Here is a 20,001-nt window from a genome sequence, read left to right on the forward strand (position 1 = left end):
TTCCTTCCTTCCTTCCTTCCTTCCTTCCTTCCTTCCTTCCTTCCTTCATTTTTTGAGACAGCATTTCACTCTGTCACCCAGGCTACAGTGCAGTGGTGCAGTCTCAGCCGACTGCAACCTCTGCTTCCTGGGTTCAAGTGATTCTCATGCATCAGCCTCCTCAGTAGCTGGGACTACAGGAGCACACCACCCCGCCTGGCTAATTTTTGTATTTTTTGGTAGAGACGGGATTTCACCATGTTGGCCAGGCTGGTCTTGAACTCCTGACCTCAAGTGATCCGCCTACCTCGGCCTCCCAAAGTGCTGGGATTACAGGCGTGAGCCACTGTGCCTGGCCACATTTTTTTTTTTTTTTTAATGCGAAATTTTGCAGATCTGATACCATATTAGAAAAACATTGTTCACAGTAACATTAACACTCCAGGTATTTGTTCATGAGTTGCTTCAAGAGAACTTTTGTTCCTACATGCCAAATGAGTAAATATTCTTAATGTAGAGAAGGAAAAAATCATCATGGGGTGATGAGGTTTGGAAAAGCTTAGTGGAGGAATGGTACTTTCAGTGATGGGGTAGGGAGAGTGGTGGTTTGGAACTAAGGAGAAAACAGGGAAGGAATACTGAAGGTAAAATTTCATTAGCACAGTTACTAGGGTGGGAATATACAAAATATATTTGGGTTATAGAGAAGATATTGATCTTAGTAGAGTGGTAGTGAGGTGTGAGAATGTCATGAGAAATGAACTTGGAAATACAGGTTGGAGACAGCCTGGAGGGCCTTGAATGTTAATCAGTCTTTATCTTTTGAGGAATAGCAAGCTATTTGTTTTTTAAAGAAGATAACCAGGTGGGCAAAGGAAAGTGAGGAAACTATTTGCAAAAGTGTTGCAGGAATCTAGACATGAAGCGATGGGTGCCTGGACTGTGGGGGTGGCAGTGTTTTGAAATAGATGGAAGAAGGAGAATAGAGCTAATTGTGCAGTGCCCACTATGGTGTCAGGCATTTTGCTAAATACTTCTTATATGACCTCATTTCATCCTCATAACCACCCTGCTGGGTGAATGTATTAGTTACCTACTGCTGCGTAACAAATTACTCCCAAACATAGTGGCTTAAAGCAGCACACATTTATTATCTCAGTTCTGCACACCAGAAGGCCACCTCTGGCTCAGAGTCACTCATAAGACTGCAGTCACCTCAGGGCTTGACCAGGAAGGATCCGCCTCCCAGCTCACTCCCATACTTGGTGGTTGGACTGAGGCCTCAGTTCCTCCCTCTGTTTCTTGCTGTGTAGGCCTCTTCACAGAGCATCTCCCAACATGACGGCCTGCTTCGGCAGAGCAGGTAAGAGGGTAAGGGAGAGTGCCACCATGATCGAAGACACAGTCATTTGTAAGCGAATCGCTTTTTCTGTATTTTGCTCCTTTGAAGCAAGTGACTCCATCCAGTCCATACTCAGGGAGGGGGATTAGACATATATTGCTAATGTGCACATTTTGATGTGGAGATATCAGGTGATAAGACTGGAGAGGTAGGCAAGGAGTATATATCATGCCCTTTTTGATGCCAGGGAAGTAAAGCACATTTCATTTCACAGAAGTGAAATGTCAGAGCAGCAGCTGTTGTTTACAGTGGGAATTGTGGAGTTTGTGGATGGTAGAGGAATATAGAAATCTTGGAAGCACAACTCTTGAAGTTAAAACCAATTCTAAGGTGAGAAGTTAAAAAATATCACCATATCTCTGTGAACATAATGACTAGAGCTGAGCGATGGTTTGTATCACCTCAACTGATGTAGGAACTACCAGCGGATTATAAAAATAGCCAGGATGCTTTGATCAGTTGTGTACACGTGGCCACTAATACATTAGACTTATGATAAATGATCTGTTTGGCTTTTTAAATTCCAAACTTTTACATTCCCTCTGGAATTGAAACTATCCTAAAGATACGAAGCAGATTGTGCTCATTTTGCTTTTGTTATGTCTGGGATATTTCTAGCCTCCCTTGCACATAGAAAAATCATTGTTAGTTTCACACAATTTAACTTTATAGCAAGGTTCTGCTGCAAGACACTTCTGGAAAGTGTCCCAGATAAACACTGTTAAAGTCTCCACATAGCTGCAGAGAGAACTGCTGTCGCCACAAAAGTAAGACAAGGTGGTTCTTGCCCTGAAGGGTTTTCAAAGCAGCATTTCCATTTTCAAGTAGCTCATTGGTTGGTTCCCTTCAAAAATTGACTCACCCATTTCCACCAGTGTTCTGCAACCATTGAGACAGAAGAATTAATATATATATATATATATATATTTTTTTTTTTTTTTGAGACAGAGTTTTGCTCTTGTCACCCAGGCTGGAGTACAGTGGTGTGATCTTGGCTCACTGTAACCTCCGCCTCCTGGGTTCAAGCGATGAGTCTCCTGCCTCAGCCTCCTGAGTAGCTGGGATTACAGGCTCCTGCCACCACACCCAGCTAATTTTTGTATTTTTAGTAGAGATGGGGTTTCACCATGTTGGCCAGGCTGGTCTCGAACTCCTGACCTCAGGTGATCCACCCGCCTCAGCCTCCCAAAGTGCTGGGATTACAGGCATGAGCCACTGTGCCCGGCCAAGAATTAATAATTTTAAAAAAGAAATAGAACAATGTTGTTCTTCCTACCCACCTTTCTTTGTAGTTCTTGGCTAAAGAAGCACCTCCCAGGCCTGTAAGCCTTGTATTCTTGAAGAAGCCCTGCAGGACGCAGTGGCTCATGCCTGTAACCCTCTGTATTTGGGAGGCCTAGGTGGGTGGATCACTTGAGCCCAGGAGTTTGAGACCAGCCTGGGCAAATGGCAAAACTCAGTCTCTATGAAAACAAAAACCCTAAAAGTAGCTGGGCATGGTGGCATGCACCTGTAGTCCCAGCTATTCAGGAGGCTGCAGTGGGGGGATTGATTGAGCCTGGGAGATCAAGGCTGCAGCAAGCCATAATTGTTCCATTGCACTCCAGCCAGGGCAACAGGGCAAGACTGTCTCAAAAAAAAAAAAAAAAAAAAAAAAAAAAAAAGCCCAAGAAACAAGTACTGAGTACTGAAGCCCACATTTGTCTTCATCAAGCCAGTTTATTATTCAGTGAAAATTCTCAAGTTAGTATGATAACAATCTGAATCAAGTTTTCACACCCTTTTCACTTTTCACAAGTATCTTCATAGATGCAAGCACCGTGGCTACAAAACAACCTGAAGAAATAAAGGGGTTAGTGTGTCTTTTACCTATTAAAAATTTTACTTGACCACAGATAGAGCCACTGATGGGTGTCCTGTGGATACCTCAAACTTAACATTTCCAAACATGAATTTCTGCTTTCTCCTTCAAAATCTGTCCGTCTGCCAGTCTTTTCTAATAATGCCACAACCATCCATTCTTTTTTTATATTTTTGAAGACAGAGTCTCACTCTGTTGCCCAGGCTGGAGTGCAGTGGTGTGATCTTGGCTCACTGCAGCCGTTGCCTCCCGGGTTCAAGTGATTCTCGTACTTCAGCCTCCTGAGTAGCTGGGATTACAGGCGCCCGCTACCATGCCCAACTAGTTTCTGTATTTTTGGTAGAGATGGGGTTTCACCATGTTGGCCAGGTTGGTCTTGAACTCCTGGCCTCAAGTGATCCGCCCAGCTCGGCCTCCCAAAATGCTGGGATTATGGGCATGAGCCACTGCACCCGGCCCCATTCATTTTTTCAAGTGAGAAACCTGGGAACTCTTTTTGACCTACTCCTTCCCCGTCCCACCTGTTACATCTTATCTATCAGAAAGTTCTGGTTCTACCTCCAACATATATAATGGGTTTTGTCTGTCTCTCTTTTCTTTTTTTTCTTGGGATGGGGGGCAGGGACTGAGTCTTGCTTTGTCGCCCAGGCTGGAGTGCAGTGGTGCGATCTTGACTTACTGCAGCTTCCGCCTCCTGGGTTCAAGTGATTCTCTTGCCTCACTCTCCCTAGTAGCTGGGATTACAGTTGTGTGCCACCCATGCCTGGCTAATTTTTGTATTTTTAGTAGAGACGGGGTTTCACCATGTTGGCCAGGCTGGTCTTGAACTCCTGACCTCAGGTGATCTGCCCACCTTGACCTCCCAATGTGCTGGGATTACAGGTGTGAGCCACCGTGCCTGGCCCTGTCTCTCATTTCTGATGCCACCACAAGAGTCCAAACTGCCAGTGTTTCTTGCTTGGATGACTGACATGGCCTCTTAACTGGTCTCTGCCTTCCCCTTTAGTTATCTTCCACAATCCTGTGGATCTTTCTAAAAGAGTAAATCAGATCTTGTCACTCTCCTCCCCTGTATCACCACTTGAAAGCTTCCTCCTGCTTTTGGAATATAATCCAAACTCCCCACACTGTCTAACCAAGCCTGATAGGATCCAGTTACTGCCTGCTTCCCAGCCTCAAGCGCTTCACTATGTTTTGGTTACATTAGCCTACTCTGAAGTCCTCAGACGCACCAGTTCCATTCCCATCTCAAGAGCTCTGCATTTACTGCCCTTCTCCCTGAACTGCTGTTCCCCCAAATCCCCTGAAGAAAACCTAAGCATTCTTCAGATCTCAGCTTACATGTCACCATCTTGGAGAAGCCTTCCTCAGGCCAGCTGTGTAGATAGAACCCTGTTGTATTCTAGGACAATACCATATACTCCTTTCTTGCAGTTTTAAAGGTTTGTATATTTGCTTCCTTTTGTCTTTTTGACTAGTTTACTGTCTATCCCAACCACGAGGGTGTCAACTTCACAAGGGCTGAAGCCCTGTCTGGTTCACTCTTGTCTCCCCAGGACCTAGTATAATGCCTGCCATACAACAGGTGCTGAATAATTATTTACAGAGTGAATTATTTACAGAGTGCCCGCCATCTCTAAAGGAGTGGTTGAATCTGGTAATCTGGTTTGGTAAATTTTTTGAGATTAATAGCTAGACTACAAGCATGTACCACCATGCCTGGTTAAGATAGATAGATAGATAGATAGATAGATAGATAGATAGATAGATAGATAGATTAGATAGATAGATAGATAGATAGATAGATAGATAGATAGATAGATAGATAGATTTTTAGTAGAGACAAAGGTGTTGCCATGTTGCCCAGGATAGTCTTGAACTCCTGGGCTCAACTGATCCTCCTGCCTTGGCCTCCCAAAGTGCTGGGATGATAGACATAAGCCACTGTATCTGGTCTAATGCCAAACGTTTTGAGCATCATTCAGATATATGTTATTCTTTATGCAGTTCAACTTAGAGAACAACCACTACAACATAAAATAACATTTCATAAGTATTCCTTCAAAGCTGTTTATCTGCCTAACTTTATCTTCCTGGTAATTTTCCATTGCTATTTGTGGGTACAATTTGTTTTAGTCTTCAACTACTGATTTAGGTAAAGATAAGCCAGAACTCTAAATTCCAGCCCTTTTGGTAAGTGGCCGTCCTCATGACCACACAAGGGGCCTCCCTTTTAGCAGGGTAAACAATAAAGGTTGCGTGTATTTGTCTCTGTCCCAGCGGTTGGAGAATAGATTTGTCCTAGGCAGGGAAAGCCTCAGCTCGTTTTGTAAAGAATGCTCTTTATCATTCTATCTGTTTGGCCCCTAGAGCAGGATTCCTTGTGGAATGTGGAACTGACCTCATTTGTGGTAACACTGAGGCAATATTTATTTTCTAGCAAATACAGGCCTCCTAATTTGTTGCCATAATAACCCTCAATAATTCCCAGAGTACGAGGAGGAGAGTCAAGGCTCCATTCTTGAAGGGGAAAATGGTATTTGCAAAAGAAAAAAAATGCAACTTAAGCAGATTGTGGGATATAACATATGCCACCCTCATTTGAGAGCAGGTTGCTGTCTGCGTGTTACTGGAAAGGGGTCTCAGACTAGACCCAAAGAGCGGGTTCTCGGACCTCACACAGAAAAAGAATTCAGGGTGTATCACAGAGTCTGGTGAAGTTAAGATGGTTTATTAGAGACTACTCTTATTAAAGAATAGGATGTCCTCAGAAAGCAAGAGGAGGAACACCCCTACCTCAAACATAATGCTTGCTTATATAGGATGTTAGTGTAACTGAGTACTCCCATTTGTCTAAGAAAAAGAGTTATTTTTTAAATTATTATTATTTGTTCTTTTTTCTTTCTCCTTTCCCCCTGCGCCCAACTTCCTACTTAGCTCTTCAGAAATGCAATTATAATCTTTTACCTCCCCTTCACTAGACACTCTCCACAGGGCAAGTTCATCTAACATGCCAAGTCCCCCTTTAAAAGCACCTGCTTTCTGTTCCAAAAGGGAATTGGTACCCTGAAAGGCAGGAGCCTTTACTTCTTCCTCTAAACTAGCTTTGGAATAAAAAGTCACTTCTTTTTTTTTTTTTTTTTTAAGATGGTGTGTTGCTCTGTTGCCCAGGCTGGAGTGCAGTGGCGTGATCTTGGCTCACTGCGAACTCTGCCTCCCAGGTTCACACCATTCTCCTGCCTCAGCCTCCAGAGTAGCTGGGACTACAGGCACTCACTACCACGCCCAGCTGATTTTTTGTATTTTTAGTAGCGATGGGGTTTCACCGTGTTAGCCAGGATGGTCTCAATCTGACCTCGTGATCCGCCTGCCTCGGCTCCCAAAGTGCTGAGATTACAGGCATGAGCCGCCGTGCCCACCCAAATGTCACTTTCTTTTTACCAGACCTTGCTCTTGTTAACTGGACTCTGTAAGTGGCATGTGACTGAACCTGCTTTTTGATTACATAAGGGCTAAAAATAATGTGCTTTATCGTATATTTATTGCAGCACTATTTACAATAGCAAAGACTTGGAACCAACAACTCAAATGCCCATCAATGATGGACTAGATGAAGAAAATCTGGCACATATACACCATGGAATATTGTGCGGCCATAAAAAAGGATGAGTTCATGTCCTTTGCAGGGACATGGATGAAGCTAGAAACTATCATTCTCAGCAAACTAACAGGAACAGGAAACCAAACACCGCATGTTCTCACTCATAAGTGGGAGTTGAACAATGAGAACACATGGACAAAGGGAGGGGAGCATCACACACTGGGGCCTGTTGGGGAGCAGGGGGAGGGACAACATTAGGAGAAATACCTAATATAGATGATGGGTTGATGGGTGCAGCAAACCACCATGATGCATGTATACCTACGTTAACAAACCTGCACATTCTGCACATGTATCCCAGAACTTAAAGTATAATAAAAAATAGTGCTTTATTAAAAAGGCTTGTGATCAATTTACAACAGGCTATTAGTATTGCTATTCTCTTGTGTAATTATTGATTTCAGCAAGAATTGGTGAGTGTACTATGATTTTTAAAGCAAAACCTATTCTTAAACTAAGAATGCTTTTTGTCCCCTCCCCGATCCTGCCCTTTTTCTTCTGAGACAAAGTCTCACTGTCTCCCAGGCTGGAATGCAGTGATACAATCATAGCTCACTTCACCCTTGACCTCCTTGGGCTCAGGTGATCCTCCTGCCTCAGTCTCCCAGGCAGCTGGGACTCAGGTTCACACCACCACACCCAGCTAAATTTTTGCATTTTTTTGGTAGAGATGGGGTAAAGTGTCTTCTCTGAACATAATGTAATAAAACTAGAAATCAATAACAAGAGGAACCTTGGAAAATATGCATACACATGGAATTAAACAACATGTTCCTTAATGACCAAGGGGTCAATGAAGAAATTAAGAAGGAAATTTAAAAATTTCTTGAAACAAATGAAAATGGAAATACAACATACCCAAATTTATAGGGTATGGCAAAAGCAGTACTAAGAGGGAAGTTTATAGCAAAAACACTTATAATAGAAAAGAAATATTCCAAAGAAACAACCCAATAATGCACCTCAAGGAACTAGAAAAGCAAGAGCAAACCAAACCCAAAATAGGTGGAAGGAAAGAAATAATAAAGATCAGAGAAGAAATAAGCGAAATTGAGCCAAAAAAATACAGAAGATCAACAAAATGAGAAGTTGGTTTTTTGAAAAGATAAACAAAATTGATAAACCTTTAGCTAGACTAAAGGTTTAAAAAAAGAGAGAAGACCCAAATGAATAAAATCAGAAATGAAAAAAGGGACATAACAACTGAGACTTCAGAAATACGAAGAATCATTAGAGACTATTATGAACAAGCATACACCAATAAATTGGAAAACCTAGAAGAAATTAATAAATGAAGAAATGAAATTATACTTCTCATCTTCTATGTACAACATACCAAGAGTGAATTGTGAAGAAATAGAAAACCTCAACAAACCAATAACTGATAATGAGATCAAAGGTATAATAAAATGTCTTCCATCAAGGAAAAGCCTAGGACCTGATGGATTCACAGGCAAATTCAACCTAACATTTAAAGAAGAACTAATATCAATCCTACTCAAACTCTTCAAAAAAAAAAAAAAAAAAAAAAAAATGGAAGAAGAGGGAGTACTTCCAAACTCATGAGGTCAGTATTACCCTGATACCAAAACTAGACAAGGACACAACAACAAAAGAAAACTACAGACCAATATCACTGATGAACATACATGTAAAAATGCTCAACAAAATACTAGCAAACTGCATCCTATAATACATCAAAAGGATCATTGACTATGATCAAGTGGGACTTATCCCAGGGATGCTTCAAAAATGATTCAATTGACAGAAATAAACATGATATACCATATTAGCAGAATCAATAACAAAAACCATATAATTTTTTCAATAGATGTCAAAAAATATTTGATAAAATTCCACATCCCTTTTTCATAAAAAGCCTCATCAAAATGGGTATAGAAGGAACATACCTCAAATTATTAAAGGCCATCTATGTCAAACTCATGGCTAACATCAGACTGAAGGGAAAATTTGAAGGCCTTTTCTCTAAAGACTGGTACAAGATAAGAATTGCTCACTTTTACCGCTTTTATTCAGCATGATACTGGAAGTCCTGGCCAGAGCAACTAGGCAAAGAAAGAATAAAAGGGCATCCGAATTGTAAAGGAAGAAGTCAAGTTAACCTTGTTTGAAGAGGACATGATCTTATTACTTAGAAAGACCTAAAGACTCCACCGAAAAACTATTAGAACATAAAACAAATTCAGCAAAGTTGCAGGATACAAAATTAACCTACAAAATCAGTAGCATTTATATGTGCCAATGGTGAACAATCTGAAAAATAAAGAAAGAAAGTAATCCCATTTACAGTAGCTGCCAAAAATACAAAATACCTAGGAGTCAGTCTAACTAAAGAAATAAAAGTTCTGTACAAGGAAATAAAATTCTGATGAAAGAAATAGAAGAGGACACCAAAAAGTGGAAATATATTCCATGCTCATAGATTGGAAGAATAATATTGTTAAAATGACAATACTACGCCAAACAACTTACAGATTCAATGCAATTCCTATCAAAATACCGATGACATTCTTCACAGAAATAGAAAAAACCCCTAACATTTATATAGAACCATGAAAGACCCTGAATAGGCAAAGCAATCCTGAGCATAAAGAACAAAACTGGGTTGGGTGCAATGTCTTATACCTGTAATCTCAGCACTTTGGGAGGCCAAAGTGGGAGAACTGCGTGAGGCCAGGAGTTTGAGGCTGCAGTAAGCTATGAGTGCACCATTGCACTCAGCCTGGGCAACAGAGTGAGACACACACACACACACACACACACCCCAAAACACAAAAACCCCCAAACCAGAAAACGAAGCTGGAGGGATCACAATACCTGACTTCAAAACTTATTACAAAGGCATAGTAACCAAAACAGCATGGTACTGGCAGAAAAGCAGACACATAGACCAGTGGAACAGAATAGCAAACCCAGTTACAAATTCATGCATTTATAACCAACTCATCTTTGATAAAAGCACCAAAAACTTACAGTGGGAAAAGTACAGTCTTTTCAATAAATGGTGCTGAGAAAACGGGATAACTGTATGCAGAAGAATGAAACTAGACCCCCATCTCTCCCTATACAAAAAAATAAAGTCAAAATGGATTAAAGAGTTGAACTAAAACGTGAAACTATGAAAGTACTAGGAGAAAGCATTGGGAAAATACTTTCAGGTGTTGGTCTGGGCAAAGATTTCTTGGATAAGACCTCAGAAGCACAGGCAACCAAAGCAAAAATAGACAGCTGGGATTACATCAAGCTAAAAAGTTTCTGTACAGCAAAGGAAACAATCAACAAAGTGAATAGACAATCCACAGAACGGGAGAAAATATTTGCAAACTATTCAGCTGACAAGAGATGAATAATAAAAATATAAAAGGAGCTTAAACAACTCAATAGTAAAAAAATCCAATTTAGTAATGGGCAAAAAAATTGAACAGACATTTCTCAAAAGGAGACATACAAATTGCCAACAGGTATAAGAAAAAATGTTCAATATCACTAATCATCAGAGACATGCAAATCAATATCATAATGTGATATCATCTCACCCCAGTCAAAATGGCTTGAATAAAAAAGGCACTAACAGATGCTGGAAAGGATGTGGAGAAAGGGGAATCCTCATACACTGTTGGGAGGAATGTGAATTAGTACAGTCACTACAGAGAACAATATGGAGATTTGTCAAAAACTAAAAATAGAACTACCATGTGATCCAGCAATTCTACTACTAGATACATATCCAAAAGAAAGGCAGTCAGTATATCAAAGAGATATCTGCACTCTCATGTTTATTGCAGCACTATTCACAACACCCAAAATACGGAATCAGCCTAAGTGCCCATCAATAGATGAATGAATAAAGATAATGTGCATATACACACACGATGGAATATTATTCAGCCCCCAAAAGGACAAACTTCTGTTATTTGCAGCAATGTGGATGGAATTGGAGGCCATTATAGTAAGTTAAATAAACCAAACACAGAAAGACACATAATTGCATGTTCTCATTCATATGTGGGAGCTAAAAAAAAGTGGATCTCATGAAAATAGGAAGTAGATTGGTGGTTACTAGAGGCTGGGAAGTGGGGGGGAATGGGGAGGATGAAGGGAAGAAAAGAATATAAATGTATTACCACCGAATTGTATGCTTAAAAATGGTAAAGATGGTAAATTATATATGTATATTTTACCTCATTAAAAAAGTTTTTTAGGGCCGGCATGGTGGCTCACATCTGTAATCCTAGCACTTTGGGAGGCCAAGGCAGGCTGATCACCTGTGGTCAGGAGTTCGAGACCAGCCTGGCCAACACAGTGAAACCCCGTCTCTGGTAAAAATACAAAAATTAACTGGGCATGGTGGTGCCTGTAATCTCAGCTACTTGGGAGGCTGAGGCATGAGAGTTGCTTGAACTCGGGAAATGGAGGTTGCAATGAGCCGAGATTGGGCCACTACACTCCAGCATGGGTGACAGAGTGAGACTGTCTCAAAAAAAAAAAAAAAAAAAAGTTTTTTAAAAAACTTACCTTTTTTTTTTTTTTTTTTTAAGAGACAGGGTCTTGCTCTGTCACCCAGGCTGGAGTGCAGTGGCACCATCATAGCTCATTGCAGTCTCAGACTCCTGGACTCAAGTGATCCTCCTGCCTCAGCCTCTCTAGTAGCTAGGACTACAGGCATGCCACATCTGGCTAATTTTTACTTTTTTTTTTGTAGAGATGGGTCTCACTGTGTTGCCCAGGCTCCAAATTTGATGTCAGACATGAATGTACACATATGGGAAACTCAACAAACTCCAGATAGTATAAACTCAAAGATGCATGAGACACATTATAACAGCGGCTATCATTTATTGTTCTGTTATTACTACTACTATTAATGCTATTGTTATTATTACACACTAACACAGTGAAGTGGGGCAGTTGTTTTTATCCCACATCCTTCAGCCACTTAAGGGCAGGCCGACTCCGAGCCCTTGTGGTTAAATGGGAGATCACAGTCCTTGGAACAGGTCTGTACTCCTGTACTCCCGTCCTGCCTTTCACTAGCTCTGTGATTGAGGCCGGTCGCATAACTTCTCTGAACTTCAATTTTCTAACTTTAATTAATTAATTTATTTATGTATATTTAGAGACAGAGTCTCGCTCTGTTGCTAGGCCGGAGTGCAATGTGCAATCTCGGCTCACTGCAACCTCTGCCTCCCAGGTTCGATTCTCTCTCAGCCTCCCGTGTAGCTGCGACTACAAGTGTGTGCCACCATGCCCGGCTAATTTTTGTATTTCTACTGGAGACAGGGTTTCTCTATGTTGGCCAGGCTGGTCTCAAACTCCTGACCTCAAGTGATCTGCCTGCCTCGGCCTCCCAAAGTGCTGGGATTACAGGCATGAGCCACCATGCCCAGCCCGAATTTTCTAACTTTTAAAAACATGATAATAATCAGGCAGTTTTCGGGGTAGTGTATTTTCTGAGGACTTCACATGTGGCACACGTGAAAGCACCTAGCGGCGTCAGCACGTAGAAGGTGCTTCCGAATGCATAGCTTCGTGAGGGAATGATGAGATGAGGATCCGCCGGGGCAGAGATCTTTGTTTTGCTCCAGAGCCCAGAACAATATCTGCCATGGTGCTCAATGAATATCTGTTGATAAATTAGCCTGAAGCAACGAGGGATAGCCATTACCTAGATCAGAAAAGTGTGGTTTTTATGGATTATACTGTGGTAAAATTCCTTTTATATATATTTTCAAGGAGAGAGGGTGGAAATGTTAACAAAAGCAGGAACTTTTGGAATACAAAAATTAGGATCTTTCTTATGGTACTTTCATAGCTACAGTAACGAAGCATAAGGTAAATGCTTAGTAAATGATCATTTTTAGGCTTTTTCTCATCCCATAAAATTGCTTAGCCTTTTTGGGGAGCCACCTTTTGTTCTTGCGTCAGAGTTGGTGTGGATTCAACCTAGGAGGCAGCATCTCAGAAGAGATTAGGAACACGCTGCTTCTCTGAGTCCCCAAATTAGTAGATGGATAATCTTAGGAAAATTGGTTGTTTAGTTCCTTCTGGTGAGTATTTTTGGATGGTCGAAAAGAATCATAGCCAACCCGTCTCTTTGGTAGTTACTCAAGAAAACATATATGACTAAGCAGATTGTGTATTTACATAGGACACATATTACATTTCAGTTACAAACACCAGGGAGTGATAAATATCATCAAGGTGTCCTAAGTGGAAAGGGAAGAATAGAGTTGGAATTCTTACAAGGCGCACAATTTTAGGGATCAGCAAAGAATGTTGGCATCCTGGAATTTAGCATCATTATTAAAAGAAAACTTTGTTGCTTATTACAAGCTTATTACTGGAAATACTATGTTTCCTTCTGGTTGTACATTGCATTATGCATATTATGCAAATAGGGAGTTGAGTCCAATCTCTCTCCCTCACTGCAAGACCCTGTTGGAGTGGTCCCTATACACAAATATATGTGTATATAGGTGTTGTTATCCCATATCCTTCAGCCAGTTAAGGGCAGGGCTGTCTCTGAGGCATTGTGGGATAACAACACTATCTATATACACAAATGTGTGTGTGTATATGTGTGTGTGTGTATATATGCGTATGTGTATATATGTGTATATGTGTGTGTGTGTATATATATACATACACACATACAAGCACACGCATATATTTTGCCCATTTCTTAATGGAAATTACTATTAGGGGAAAAATGACCAGTTTGCATTTGAGGGAAATGAAAATTGAGATAGTTTTGCCCTGAAGTCTGGTCTTGAAAACACACATACACTTGCCATTTGATTCATTCTTTAATACCCACACACAAATAATACAATTCGACAAAATTATCTGTGTTTTAACTTACTCATTAGAGATTTATATTTGAATGGAACACATTCATTATTCTTGTTTAAAGTATAGTTTATTTGTTGTGACAGAAGTGTTTTTATAGCATAGATTTTTTCTATATTGGCTGCTCAGACATGGTTCATTCCTATTCTCTTGCCCTTCAAAATCTACTGGTGTGGACAAATGGGAAGCTGCCAGCAGCCTCAGAGCTATTTCTCCTTTCTCCTTTCTTTCTTGAGTCACATGAGTCACAGAAGTTCCTTGTAACCTGAGTGGATTTGGTCAGAAATCTGAGATCATCTTGAAAACAAGGAAGGATTCTTCCCACAGAAACTCAGAGGGTGCAGGGGAATCATTTGGCAGTGAACAAAAGTTGAGATTGGCTGCGGAATTGGCTGCCAACCTGTTCAACCGATAGGGAGAACTCTAGGTGACTACGTTCCGGCCAGATCTAAATATTTACAAAAAGTGTAATATCTGTCCTGAAAGATCCAGATGAATATCTGTGTGACCCAAGCCTGCCAATGAGTGCCTCCAGATCTTCGTTTTGGTCTGAAGCCATGGCAGCAGAGTTGCACATTTGAGAATGTAAAGCCTTCATTTACACACATTCGGTTCCCAGCACCGGCTTGGAACTGAATGTAGGAGAATGCAGTGGAGGCAGAAACAATTGTTTCCCTAGATTCCCTTTAGAAGAGAAGTGTGCTGGTGAGAAAGCAAGCAGGATATAAATGGCATCTGTGATGGGGCTGCTGAAGACTCGGTTGGCCAAGCTTTCGAGTCTGATACTCTTGGGCGTAATCAAGAAGAAAGGCTTCAAGGCTGAGCTCTGGGGAATCTTGACAGCTAAGGTTAAGGTTGACACTGGAAAGGCGATTGAGGGTGTGGTTGGCACTGGAAAATGGCATCGGAACCTCTTTTGGGTGCTGGGTGGGCACTCGAGAAAGGAGGCCAATCTGATGGAATGCTAGAGCCAGATTCATGAACAAAATTCAATCAATCCTTCTCCAGTGCCAGGTGTTTTCAGAGGAGGGGAAAAACTGGGGGTTAAACAGAGGGTTAAGTAACAAAAATAAGGAAGAAACACTTTCTACCCTTATGGTCTGCATAGTTCTGTGAGATGAGGTGGAGACTTACTGAATTTATACAACTGCTGTGTTTGTTGTTGGGGTGGGTAGTCTCCTCCTGAATGTAATCTTGTCTTTAATAGATGAGGTTAATCAGTGCAGATATGATCCAGAATGACACAATTTTATTTTCTTCTTGCTAATTTCAAGGGCTTGTAAGAACTAGATCCCATCCAGACCTCAGGACAGCCATCCCTGCTTTAAAGTTAGTGGAAAGGTGCCCAGTCCAAAGCCCCGACTCTTTCTGTGATTTCTGAGGCACTGGTAAGTTTTATATGAAGGGACCTGATCACACGTTGGTTCTCTGAGGTTAACTTGCAGAGAAGCAGAGAAAGCCAGGCCCATAGTCCTGAGGGGCTGTCTGATCCTGGACAAACTGGAGGTTGGTGGGAATACCTCCAAGACTCTGAGTGGACCGTAGTGGGGTCATAAGGAAGAGGAAGAGACCAGGCATCTGTAATCCCAGCACTTTGGGAGGCCGAGGTGGGTGGATCACTTGAGGTCAGGGGTTCGACCCTCATGGCCAACATGGTGAAACCTGTCTCTACTAAGTATACAAAAATTAGCCCAGTATGGTAACAGGGGACTGTAATCCTAGCTACTGGGGAGGCTGAGGCAGGAGAATCGCTTGAACCTGGGAGGCAGAGGTTGCAGTGAACCGAGGTTGTGCTACTGCATTCCAGTCTGGGTGAGAGAGTGAGACTGTGTCTCAAAAACAAACAAACAAGACAACAACAACGACAACAACAACAAAACAGGAAGAGGAAGAAGGGGAATGTCCAGGAGTCGACTCAGGCCTGTGGAGTCTTCTTCATGCCTGGAGGGTGCTTTCCAGTAAGGCAGCATTGTCTAGTCTTCTTTAGCATTTCCCCAGGCCAAATGTTTCTCTGGCATCCCACTAACCCAGAGAGTTGGAATGCAACTACTTTCTTTTTCTTTTTTTTTTAACTGGATTTTATTAGCCTGGAGCTAACAAATCTTGACTAGAAACCTTTTTTTTTCCTTTTTGGCATTTATGTCAGGGAAGCAGGAACCTAGGAGAGTCAGAGTGACACGATTTAAAAATCAACTACATCTTGAAACTAGCAAGCACATTCCTTGGCAGTCACAGCCCATGGTCCTAAGATGTTTACAGTTGAGGAGACAGACCGAAGATACCAACAAGGACACACTCCTTTAACAGCGGAAAGTCCAGATGTCCCAATACCCTTAACAATATATGCTTTCAAGATAATTATATTTATGCTTTGATGGACTTACACACTAAAATGTCAGGGATAGTTTTCTTTACATGAATAAAGTAATACATTTTGTCATGCCATCAGCCCGTCCACACACAGGCACAGCTTAGTTTAGTCTTTACGTAGACAAGGCTCCTCTACAAGAAAAAGTTAAAGACAGTGTTCCTTCATCTGCTTTCTGAGAACACCCTACTCTGTAATGGAGTAGCGTTCGGTAAACTATCTCTTTCACCACACACTGCCACTCACCTTGAATTCCTTCCTGTGTGAAATCCAAAAACCCTCTATCGGGATCTGGATCAAGACCCCGTTTTTCCAGTAACATTTACACAAGGGTTCATCCTGACAATGGCCTTTAGGAAAAAACTACTATCTGTTTTCTTGCAGAGGGAAATCCACCAAGGAAACAGTTAAGACATTCGTATAATAGTTTCATGAGGCACAATCACTTTACAATTTGTTGTTGAATGTAATTCTCCCTTTGAACACATTTTGCAATGAGTAACTGGCGGGAAAACAGGCAGCATGCTACGTGTCTTTCAGTGTCTGGGGGCTCGTGAGGACCACCCATTGTTGGACAGTGAGAAAGTCTAATGTTTCTTGTTCTTGGTTGAATCTTGTATTTAAAAAAGTCATTCTCAAACAAGATACAGTTTTGATGTAAGTCTAAGAAAAGTGGAAAAAATATGATATGGAATAGGAGTCTTCTTTTTGGCCATTTACTTTCTATGTGGCCTTAGACAAGTTATCTATTTTTCTGAATCTCCTTTCTTGAACGTTTTTGTAAATTAAAAAAAAAAAAAATTAGACGGGGTGTGGCGGCTGACGCATGTAATCCCAGCACTTTGGCAGGCTAAGGTAGGTGGATCGCTTGAGGTCAGGAGTTCAAGACCAGTCTAGCCAACATGGTGAAACCCCATCTCCACTAAAAATATAAAAATTAGCCGGGCGTGGTGGCTCATGCCTGTAATCCCAGCTACTTGGGAGGCTGAGGCAGGAGAATCCCTTGAACCCGGGAGGCAGAAGTTGCAATGAGCTGAGATTACACTACTGCACTCCAGCCTGGGCAACAGAGTGAGACTCCTTCTCAATTAAAAAAAAAAAAAAATCAAATAGAGACAAAGTCTCACTGTGTTGCCCAGGTTGGTCTTGAGCTCCTGGGCTCAAGGGATCCTTCCGCCTTGGCCTCCCAAAGTGTTGGGATTACAGGTGTGAGCCACCGTGCCCAGCTTTAAATTTGTTATATATAGCTCCTTAGAGGGAGGTTAGAGAAAAGAAAGGGAACAGGGAAGAAGACAGGCGAGGAAACTCAGGGAGGTGCAAAGCTGGGGGCGACAGCCTGTGAAAAGCTGCGGAAATTCCTAGTGGAGTGGTGGTGGCCAAAGGCCACTTTAAGAACTACAGACATTATTGCTATTTCTATGATATCAATCCTTCTTTGTGCAACTCCCCAACCTCCGCCCCCAATTCCTTTAACACCCTTTGGTTGAAGTCTACTGTATCCATGAAGGCTTTGTGTGAGTGGGAATTATTTGTGGAAACTGAGGAAGATGTTTTCACATTGTGTCTATGTGGTATTGAACAGAAACAGCTCCTATGGAAGCGGCGTTTGGAGACACAGATGACCCTGAGAATATAAGGACCCTGGGAATTTGCAGACATCTTGCGGGAGGGTTTTTGTTTTCCAAAGGGCATGGGACAACGGGTTGGGCAAATCTTCTATAGGTCTCAAGGTGCAGGGAGACTCAGCCGATAGATAGCTGAGTGATGCGTGGTAAGAAGACCCTCTTTTCTAGGGAACTCACAAGGTAATTTTCCAGGCTGACTGAGTTCACTGCCAGATTTGCAAATGGGCTGCAGAGGAACTCACCTTTTTCTGTCAGCTTCAGAGTAGAAAGTATAGTCAGGGCTCTGGTCTGGACAGTGAAAGCTCTGTGGAGGGCAAATCAATGAGAGATAATGGTGAGGACCTCATGCGGAATTCACAAGTTCAGCACACATTTCTGACTTCCCAGCCTCTTAATTCTTTTTGTGCTTACTTTCTGTGTGGCACAATGAGCAGATCATTAAATACTGGTCTGCTTTTTATTGATAAGATCCTCCACGATCTTGGTCAACTTCCAGACAGCCTCTCCCATTCCCACACCCCCACCAACGTCACCACCCTGACTGCCCACAGGCTGGTACACATACCTCTGGTCTTTATTCGAGCCTGTCCCTCTGCCTGTAATACCTGTCCTGGTCACATCTGCTCATAGACTCAATGGTAACCTCCGTGAAGTTGTTTTCCCCTATTGTCACTAAGCTAGGCATGACACTCTGTTGCACTGACTTGCTAGGAGCCTCTGTCCCCATGGGAGGAGTAACTTCATAAGGCAAGTTCTGTTGTCAACAGTGCCTGACATATCATAGGTGCTTTATGTTTGCTAAACGACCGGTACCACTTGGTCTGTTATCCTATCAATAAACCCATTATGACATGAGTCCCTTGTTCATACATGTGTTAGATCATTAATGAAAGGACACCTCATGTCAGTCACTGTGCCTGGTGCTGAGGGGGCAGTGTTTGAGCAAGACAGGCCTGGTTTTCACCCTCAGGGCACTTACAGTGTCTTCAGAGGGATACATTTTAAACAGATGATCAGTTACCTAGGTAAGAATTGATCTGTGATGTACGCTGTGAAGAAGGGGAAGAAATTCTGAGGGTGTATAACTGGGAGCTTATATTTGATTTGGGAGTTCAGGAAATGGTTTCTTGAGGAAGTGTTTAACCTGTCATTATCTCTGTACAGGCCTTGCCTCCCCAACCTCGCCTCCCTAACCTCATTATGACATTCCATGAGTAGGGACCTCTTCCCATCCCTTTTGTACCCAGCCCATCACTGTGGAGTCCCCTGCTTTCTGCATCCCCCGTAATATGTGGGGCTCCACTCCCCTTGACTCAGCCTCGCTGATCATAGCCATGTAACGTGGTATAAACGAGTAGGGAGGCCAGCGTGTTATCGCGGGTGTGGAAGTTAGGAGAGGTCTGGAGACCACACTGTCAGCGGGATTGGGCCGTTTGTCTTGCAGATGGTCATTGTTTGGTCTTTCATCTCTTGTTGCTTGGAATGTGGAGGCTTTAAGGATGTGAGACGAAAAGAAAGCCCTTGCCCTAATTGGCCTTGGCTGGCTTCTAAGCAACTGCTGTCACTGGGAGGTTGGATTGTAGTAGCTCCCATTGGGTTCTACTCTTGCAATCACTCTGTGGGCACAATAGTCCCTCCTCCAAAGCCAATTAGGTCCGACCAGGCCCAGTGCGTGGAGGGAGAGGGCAGGGTGGTTTGACAGCATCGTCATCATTACCAGCTTCCACAGAGACATGGCTGTTCAAGCTGACACAGTCTGAGGGTCAGACTGGCCCTTTCAGTACAGAATGGAATCTGAAAGCTTTAAGTACTTCCCAACATGTGGTTCCTAAAGTAAACCTAATGACAGATCCTAGCTGGGAGGAACATTTGTTGTTAAAGTGTAATGTGATTCCAGGTGACCTTACCTCAGAATCTGAGTGTGTACATTTTGTGTGACACTAGCAAGACAGTTTTATTACACAATCATCACACTTTCTGTTAGCGAGCCATTTCCAAAATGAATCCGTGTTTTGAAAAACGATTCTCCAGTTTGAACGTAGGAAATATGAAACAAAGAGGGTGCTCAGTTCTTTCTGAGGATGTTGAGCATGTGTGTGTGTGTGTGTGTAGAAAGGGGGTATGTGTGGGAATGTGGGCTGGTGTGTGCGTGTCTGTAAGATGTGTGTAGTGTGTGTATTTAGTATGTGTGTGGTGTGTAGTGTGTAACACGTGGTGTGTAGGTGTGTGTGTGTG

General features: G+C 42.2%; 1 protein-coding gene and 1 pseudogene across 1 annotated transcript in view; both read right to left on the reverse strand.

Annotated features, from left to right (window-relative positions):
- The window catches only part of LOC111540061, a 3,496-nt pseudogene extending 1,249 nt beyond the window's left edge, over nucleotides 1-2,247 (reverse strand).
- Nucleotides 2,248-14,459: 12,212 nt separating this feature from the next.
- The window catches only part of PLET1 (placenta expressed transcript 1), an 11,424-nt gene continuing 5,882 nt past the window's right edge, over nucleotides 14,460-20,001 (reverse strand). The window contains 3 exon segments of the mRNA XM_023208043.3: nucleotides 14,460-14,488; nucleotides 14,491-14,634; nucleotides 18,009-18,070. Of these exon segments, the coding sequence (XP_023063811.1) occupies nucleotides 14,460-14,488; nucleotides 14,491-14,634; nucleotides 18,009-18,070 (235 nt within the window).

The sequence above is a fragment of the Piliocolobus tephrosceles genome, chromosome 13 (assembly GCF_002776525.5).
Source record: "Piliocolobus tephrosceles isolate RC106 chromosome 13, ASM277652v3, whole genome shotgun sequence".
In the NCBI taxonomy this organism is placed as follows: domain Eukaryota; kingdom Metazoa; phylum Chordata; class Mammalia; order Primates; family Cercopithecidae; genus Piliocolobus; species Piliocolobus tephrosceles.